The sequence below is a fragment of the Meles meles genome, chromosome 10, assembly GCF_922984935.1.
Source record: "Meles meles chromosome 10, mMelMel3.1 paternal haplotype, whole genome shotgun sequence".
In the NCBI taxonomy this organism is placed as follows: Eukaryota; Metazoa; Chordata; class Mammalia; order Carnivora; family Mustelidae; genus Meles; species Meles meles.
In genome coordinates, this window is record NC_060075.1 from 53,557,291 (window position 1) to 53,566,060 (window position 8,770).

The following is an 8,770-nucleotide window of genomic DNA, read 5'->3' on the forward strand; positions in this document are numbered from 1 at the left end:
TAACAAATGGGTAAGACTGTGGAAGGAGAAAGGGCGTTTCAGGCTGGGGGAAGCTCAAAAACACTGCCTTCGGTATCCCACAGTGATCAAAAACAGGATTCCTAAAACGTAAGGAAAACAGGCACAAGACAGTGTGACGGGAGAACCAGACACGCATGCGCCATCCGTAGGGGGCGCCGTAGGGGCGGGGGGGCAGGTCAGGACCGGCGGTGAATTACGACCTCTGCTGGCGACGCTCACGACTCCTGCCGTAAATGCTGTGTTCGGCGCGTGCGCATCTTCTTTCTTTTTCGGATTCCCTACGCCGTGGCTGTTGCTGAGGTTCTTCGCTACGCTGCCCGGGCTGTCGCCATGGTGAAGTTGAGCAAAGAGGCCAAGCAGAGGCTGCAGCAGCTTTTTAAGGGCGGCCAGTTTGCTATCCGCTGGGGCTTTATTCCTCTCGTGATTTACCTGGGTCAGTAGGAGAAGAACCTGGGAGGAGCCGGGAGGGAAGGGTGTGCGGAGGCCTCGTCTCCCATTTTTGGCTTTCTAGGGCGGGAGAGTTAGACCCGACCACACTGTGCATGTCCTTTGATGTTGTTTAGTCAGTGGGATCGGTCTAACCCGAGTTAGAGCTCTTGGTCTTTTATTTACTGTTTTTTGTGGTCTTTAACAAGTCACGTAATCCCGTTCTGTTTTTCCATCTTTAAAAATGGAGGTGACCTTTGACGATTGTTGGGAGAGTTAGACGAAATGATGTATTTGAAAGCGACTTATTTACTCTGTCACTAGGTGGCTTTTCGGGTATATTTGTCCTCACCTTTTCAGGTGGTCCTAAGTGGAAAGAGGCTTGGAGATCTCTTGAATATGCCACTGCCTTGAAGTATGATTTTGACATTAGTTTTTGCATTTTTCTGCTCCCCCAGCAACTGTACGATGAAGGGTTTGAATGATTTTTGTTATAGATCCCATTTTATAGGTGAGGAAATCGAGTCATAGAGAAATATTGTTCATTGCTGAAGGCCACACAGCTGTTAAGTGGGGAGCTTGGAACTCAAGTAATGGTCCCTACTCTTAAGCACTATGCCATGCCCTACCGCAAATATTTGTAAGCGTTCCGGCAGATATTTTCAACTAAGCCTGCACGTTGGAACTTTATCGCATTCCTTGCTAGAGTCGTTTTTTCGTTGTAATTTTTTTAAGTTGAAGTATAGTTGACACACAGTGTTTTAGGTGTACAGTGGAAAGGGAAAACGCCAGCTCTGTCATTTGGGCATCAAGTTTGAAATTTCCTAAAACTCAGTTTCATGCTTTAAAACCCTTTGATTTTAACAAGGTGCTGCTTCCTGTTTATTTTTGGTGTCATGCATCGGTTCAAGATAAAGTATAGTCCCTCTTAGTCTTAACAGAGCCTTTGATTTTGCTGGATGTTTTCCAGGTAGCTGTGGCTCCGATTTTCCCATGAAATGCAAGCCAACTGGTAACCTGGGGATACTTGAGTATAAAGACTTAAAAGATTTTTTTCCCTATCTCTTTCATATGCTTTTTTTTTAAAAAAGCATATTCTCCCAGATTTTAGCAATCTCGTGTAGGTAGGTGTCCAAGATTAGAGCACATAATTATGATACCCTGCTCTTATAGGGTCTGTTGCCCCTTCTCCTTCTCCCCTCCCCCAAGCTGTCACATAACGTTAGAAGGGCCTGTTTTAGCTAGTCAGAGACCAGGTTTAGTTCTCCTTTGAGCCAAGAAAAGTAATGGACTTTGATCCTGCCCCATCTTTGTGCTTCTTTTTTCCACTGTTGTGTGTGGGGGGAGGGGAAGAGGTCTTTTTTTTTAGTCTAATCTTGCTTTTTTGGTCCCTTTGATTTCTTTTTTTTTTTTTTTTTAATTTTTAAAATTTATTTATTTTACAGACAGAGATCACAAGTAGGCAGAGAGGCTGGCAGAGAGAGAGAGAGAGGAAGGGAAGCAGGCTCCCTGCTGAGCAGAGAGCCCGATGCGGGGCTTGATCCCAGGAGCCTGAGATCATGACCTGAGCTGAAGGCAGAGGCTTAACCCCTTAGCCACCCAGGCGTCCCCCTCCCCTGCCTTTTTTTTTTTTTTTTTAACATTTATTTGACAGAGACAGCAAGAGAAGGAACACAAGCAGGGAGAGTGGAAAAGGGAGAAGTAGGCTTCCTGCTAAACAGGGAGCCTGATTTGGGGCTCGATCCCAGGACCCTGGGATCATGACCTGAGCCAAAGGCAGAACTTAACGACTGAGGCACCCAAACACCCCTTCTGTATTATCTTTTTAAGGATGTTTGTGGAGTGAACAACTTTGAAAAATAGTATTTCCTTTTAGAGCAAAGGAGAGAAGGGGAGACAGTGCTCACTGCCCATTACAAAAGACTGGTTCTCTAAACTCAGGGTTCATCTAAAAATGATGATATTCTGACTATAGTTACTGCTGAGAGTGATAAACTCTCCTTTGTTTCTGACTCAGGATGTTGTGTCTCCTACCAGCATCTGTGAAACTGGCAGCCTACTTTGTTGTCTTGAGAATGGAGTAAAATTTCATATCCGCACAGTTCTTGATGCTAATTTTAACCAACAAATTAGCATGTATGTTATCCAGTTAGTGATAAAAGGCTTTTTAATCATCCTTGTAATAGAAGTAATTGATTTAATTAGGTTGTTAAACAGTAACTTGGTTTTTTTCCCCACTCTTTTTCTTCCAATCTTTGATTGCTTTATAAAAAGAGGTTTGTAGGCAATAAAATATTCTCAGTTGTTTTTTAAAAATGTACTTCTTAAAAAAAACCTTTTTGCTCTTTGTAGTCTTTTATCCAGTGTGATTTAGCAGTTGTGTCATCTTTTTTCTGGGTGATGAGTAAGAGTAACAGTGCATGCTAAGGGCTATAGTGCTAATTGTGTATGTAATCAGAGTAAGGTTATTTGTCCTCCCTACTGATTAGTCCTGGACATAATCTCATATTCTGGTTAAAATTCAAGACTGTTCTGTAGCACACAAGTATATTTAGATGGTGCTAGTAGATCATTCTAGCTACCCTAGGTTGATTTGAAAAGTTTTGGTGATAAATGTTTTGTCTGCTAGGGTTTTAATTGCTATTTATTCTCTTTTTCCTCCTTCCCTTTCTCCCCCAGGATTCAAGAGGGGTGCAGATCCTGGAATGCCTGAACCAACTGTTTTGAGGTACTGCTCTTACAAATAAGCATTTCAGGGCAAATGTTCATCTTTTAGTGCTGAATCACCGGGAGGCAAAAGAGTTGTCATGGTATTTATTGTAATGGAGCTATACTAGTCAGTATGGTTTTGGGCTTTTGGGGAACTGCAGTCATTGCACACCAGTCTAGCTTGTGTTAGCAGGTAATTGCTTTCTCTCTCCTTCCTAGTTTGCATTTGCTGTACCATATTATAACCATAATGAAACATATTTACAAGAAAAACAACACATTTATCATCCTACCACATTGAAAGGTGAATGAATTCTTTTTAATTTACCCATATTTCTGTTTTATCTTCATTCAGATAAGGACAGCCTTTTAGATGATTTTAACAAGAATATGTAGAATTTTATTTTCTTCACCTAAAATTAAAGTTGATAACCCATATATTTTTAACTTGTTGATCACTTAGGTTTTTCAGTAGTTTACATTACAGTATAGTGAACATTTTTAGATAGATTTTATAGGTTTTGATTTATTTCCTTATGAGAAATTCTCATGGGAAATTAAGTCAAAGTATGTGAACATTTATGACCCTGAAAATGCACTGTCGAATTTCTCAGAAGCAGTCTTGCCAGTGTTAGATAAACGCTTGTGAAAACTTCACACATGCACACAGGTACACACACTATACATAGTCCTGTACTTACAAGTATATGTATATATGTGTACTTGTGAAAGCTGTATATGTACCTGTGTGCACATACATATATATAAAGGCAGAAACTGAGCGGGCAGGGTTGCTCTTTAGGAAGGACTGATTATTTGTGGCACAATGATGACCAGGACCTGCATGGATGCTGTGCGATTTCATCTTGATCCTCTGTCTTACATACCTTGTGGATTGCCCTAATAGACTTTGTACTGGCTCTTCTAGGTTTTATTTCTTCCAACTCCTACTCGAAGCCGCTTTTTTCTAGAATGGGCAGAAAGTAATAGTAATACCTGTAACAGTTACCTATGATAGGTTAGCAACTGTTTTAGGTGCTTTATATCCAGTATCTCTAATTGTCACTTTGATACCATGGAGCAAGTGGTGAAGTATGTCTGTCTCCGAAGCCTACACTTTTTCCACTGGGGTGTTGTGGGCTCCCCCAGATAATCCTACCTTTTTTCTTAGCACAGTGCCATCCGTTAAGAAATTTCCTTCCCCCCCTCTGCCTTACCGGCCTTTCCTTTCTTAGAGGAAGGGGTTTTTCCTCTCGTAAGTTTCCACTGTATGTGCCCTAGACTTGTCCATTTCTAAACTTCATTTTTAAGTAGTATCTACACCCAATCTGGGCTCGAGCGTACAACCCCAAGATGAAGAGTTGCACACTCTACCCACTGAGCCAACCAGGTGCCCCTCAGTTTGTCCATTTCTGAAATCACTCTTTTTCCCTGATAAAGTTCTTCAGTAAATGATCTTTGCTCACTGCTTTCTTACTTTCCTCTCCCTTTAAACATTTATGGTGTGGCTTCTCAAAACTGCTTTCAGAGATCTCTAGTTAAAGTTCCTTTTTTCTTAGCCTATCCCTTTTGAACTGTAAAATGGGGACTTGAGGTAATGTATCTGCTGTTTACTAGCTGATTGACCTCAGAGCAGTTTTTTCCATAGGGAAGTCTTTAGAAAACATTGGAGAAAGGACTATCTGGTCAAGCAATGTGAACATTCTCCAAGTACTGGAAATTATCATCAAATACCTCTTTCTAGAGTGAAGTTTCCTCTTTTATAAGTTCGGTATAATATCTGCTTCATAAAGTTTTCATGAGGATTGAGGAAGAACATTGTATATAAAGTAAAATGAGTCCTTGACAAGTAATATGTGAGCAGTAAACTGTTAATAGTAATTTTTAATCTTTTTCTGTGTCATCTTCTTTAGCTCACTTCTTTCTCCTGTGAGAACTTGCTCCAGCTACAAGATACTGCATGCTAATCCCAGAATAAATTGTATATTTTTGTGCCTTTGTCCCAGTGCTTGTGCTCCCTTAGCCTGGAATGCTCTTTACCTTGTTTCCATTTGATGAAAATTCAACGTCTAGAAAAGCCCAGTCTCAAATGTCATCCCTTCCTTAAATCTTTTCCCCCTTCCCCTAGTTGAAACCTCTCCAGTTTTTGTGTTCTCATAATTCTTCTCTGCTTCATATGGTGCTTGTTGCTTATTTACATAACGTTATATCCTGTAAGCACCTAAAGTAGCTGCCAACAAGAGTTGAATTAACTTAATTAAATGACTCTGACCTCTTGGTGGATTTTTTGGACATTTTTTGCATCTTATGGTAGGACTTCTAGGCTGGATCTGCAAGCTGGGAAATAGCATTTTTTATGCCCCAGGTATCCAGGATCCAGAGGCAGGGATAGAATCTGCCTTTTTGTTGTACTTCTTCTGGGCTTCACTTTTTCCAAGAGTTGATCCTTCAGAGTTGCCGTCTGGATGGAACAGCCACCCCCTGCTTTTTCATTTCTTCACTGTATGAGTGGTGCTCTCCTCTCTGGTGCTTCTTCATTCTTTTCTATCATTAGGGGCATCTTTTGGTTTCCTTCCAAAGGTGTTTGCAATTTAGGGAATTATTGATTGAGTGCCTGGAAAGGGTTATTTAGCTCTAGTTTTTCATATACCATACTGCTTGTGATGTGGAGGCTGATTGGAGAGGCCTTCCTGGGTTGCTTGTACTGGACCCTAAAAGAGAGAGAATATCTGATAGGATTTTTATTAATGTGAGTGTTTTGTTAATATAAAATTTATTGTTCATTAATGCCAAGTTTATTATTTATATATACATTTATTTATATGCTACTTACCTAAGTCTAGTTCATTATTTGCTGGTATCTAAATATAGTTCATGATTTACTGGTATCTAAATATAGTTCATGATTTACTGGTTTGCTTCCCTTGCTAAATTGTTGGGTTCCTGGGGATTAGGACCATATTGGTCTTAGTGTCCTCTTTCACCCAGGTAATACATTATCCATGGTCAGCAAATGTTGGTTGATATGAGTCCATATACAAAATGCAGTACTTTAATGAACACAGAACAGTAACTAGTAAAACATTATTTAGATAAAATATATGAACACAGGTTAACTTAGAGAATCTTTGTTCACATTGTGTAAGGCCAAGGAAGATCTTTTTATTTTGGATGCTCATTACCACTGAGGAGGAGACCTTAATAGATGAATAGTTCATTTTTCTTTCTTTTTTTTTTTTGTTCATTTTTATTTCTTAACTGTATGCAAAAATTACTTGGCACTTAATGGGAGATTTTAATACACTTTTGAAAATTGGAAATAGATGGATTCTGGGCTTTTTCCCAGGCAAAGGCAAATACTTTAAAAAAAAAAAACTTCATAGAATATTCAGGTTATCATTTTGTAATGCAGTTTTATTTTATGTGCCATATTACTAGAAACCACATTTGTTTTTTGTTTGTTTGTTTTTTTGGAAACCATATTTGTAATCAGCAAGACAGAAATGAAACACCTCTTGTCTTCTTCCAGAATCCTGTTACTTAGTCAGGAAATGGTTTAGAATTTGGGCCTAGTTAGTGGCTGGAATGTTTGAGGTAAGAGTTGAGGCTGAAATGAAGACTAATAATTGCTCCTGGGATGTGTGTGTTGTAATGGTTAAGAGCACCTGGGTCAGGGGCACCTGGGTGTCTCAGTCAGTTCAGCATCGACTCTGGGTCTCATCTCAGGTCTTCATCTCAGGGTCATGAGTTCAAGCCCCACAATGGGCATGGACCCTACTTTAAAAAAAAAAAAAGAGCACCTGGGTCACATCACACTGCCGCTTACGATGGGTAACCATCTCAAAGCCTTAGTTTCTGTGTATTTAAAATAAAGGTCATAATTGGGAGTTGGGAACGTTCTACATGGTACTGACCCATTGAAAGCATTCAGTAAATGTTGTTTTCAGCTTTACTGATGTGGTATCTAATAATGATAGAGTTTTATATTGTGGGTTCATCAGTCCTTCATGTTAATGAAAATCATTAATCATTTACCTTTTGACAGACCTCAACTTATATTTTCCTTTTTGTTTGTAATAGGTAACCACACTCAAAAGTAACAAACCTGTATTTCCTTAAATATGTATCTCTTGGGTTTTGTTTTTTTTTTTGCTCCATGAGAATGATCCTTGTCTTATAGTGTCTCTGATGAATTAGATGAGTAAACACCAACATAAATGTATAAAAATCTTCTAGTTCTTAAATTGTATTTAAGTTTTTACTTTGGGGTTTAATTTATTTCTCCTCTTCACAAACATTTTAGCTTACTTTGGGGATAAAGGTCATCTGGATTTGGAAGCAATCAATGGACAGGAACAACATGGAAGGTGTGCGCTCTGGCTGGGATAAAAGATGGGACGGCGTTCAGACATTCACCAGTTGAATGACACAGGGCTCTTCTCAGATGAATCTGGCAGAGTGGAATCTCTACTGACTTATTTATCATAGACTGTATCAAAATAAATGTTTTTAACAATGTTATGTCTTGAGTCCTTTTTGAATCAAACATAGTGGTCTATTAGGTAAAAATTTAGCCTTCTCTAGGTTTTAAAAAAAAAACTGAATTTATATATATATATATATATATATATATATATATGCCTAGATGCTACCTTAAAAAGTAGAACTTTGAAGTTAATTCCTGGCCATTCACTTAACAAGTGGATTCCACTTCCTTTTGCATTGAATTAATAACTCCCCCTGGGATTTTCTAAGGTAGTACAAGTAGACACAGTTCTCAATTTGTGGTGAACTGGCCCTTTCTGTAAGTCATTGGAGTAAAGTTGCCACTGAAAGAAATGCATTCTGTGGCTCTCTTGGTAGGGGATGGGGATGGTTTTGGGGAGTTGTGTGCCTGACTTATCTGTCAGTTAAATGAGTCCCAAGATTTTCCTCACTGGTGTTTGGAATCTAGAGCGGTCTGGGCAAGAGCTCATGGATAGTTACAGAATATTAGTATTTTCTACTAAATTCAATAATGGGAGTTAGTTTTCAGTACCAGATCTTGGTTTGCTGGGACCTCTACCTGTGTTTGCATGCTTGCATGGACTGAGCCAGCTAGGTGCCCCTCTCTACCAGTATATATCTGAATCCTATTTTAATTTAGCCTTTTCCATAAATCTAGCAAAATAGCTCTATTTGCTTAGTTTTGAGAAATTTTCTTAATATTTTATTTATTTATTTATTTGACAGCGGGAGAGAGGGAACACAAGCAGGGGAAGTGTGAGAGGGAGAAGCAGGCTTCCCGCTGAGTAGGGAGCCTGGTGTGAGGCTCGATTCCAAGACCCTGGGATCACAACCTGAGCTGAAGGCAGACACGTAATGACTGAGCCACTCAGACATCCCTAGTTTTGAGAATTGTAATTAATGGAGGAAAGTAGGCCTAAAGTAAGATACGATAGGTTTGGGGAGGAGCCCATTGGCTTGAATGTTTTAAACATTCAGTGTTTAAGTAGAGAATGATCATCAATATAATCTCAGGTGACTAGAGCTGTCATTCCTAGAAAATTCTTCCTTATTTCTGATGTAAAACCCTCAGAACTATTTAAGCCTATTTCCTCAAGTTTTGTTAACT

The 8,770-nt window shown here is 39.3% G+C and overlaps 1 protein-coding gene across 1 annotated transcript; it reads left to right on the forward strand.

The window, feature by feature from the left end:
• The first annotated feature begins 283 nt into the window (after positions 1-283).
• On the forward strand, positions 284-7,677 carry TOMM7 (translocase of outer mitochondrial membrane 7). The gene is made up of 3 exons (XM_046021539.1): positions 284-454; positions 3,127-3,175; positions 7,460-7,677. Exons 1-3 carry the CDS (start codon positions 352-354, stop codon positions 7,473-7,475), a joined length of 168 nt encoding a protein of 55 aa, XP_045877495.1. The 5' UTR covers positions 284-351; the 3' UTR covers positions 7,476-7,677.
• The last annotated feature ends 1,093 nt before the right edge of the window (positions 7,678-8,770 follow it).

Coding starts and splice junctions, on each gene's coding strand:
- TOMM7 (XM_046021539.1), top strand. CDS start 352: ATGGTGAAGTTGAGCAAAGAGGCCAAGCAGAGGCTGCAGCAGCTTTTT. Junction 455..3,126: donor TCCTCTCGTGATTTACCTGG/GTCAGTAGGAGA, acceptor TTTCTCCCCCAG/GATTCAAGAGGGGTGCAGAT.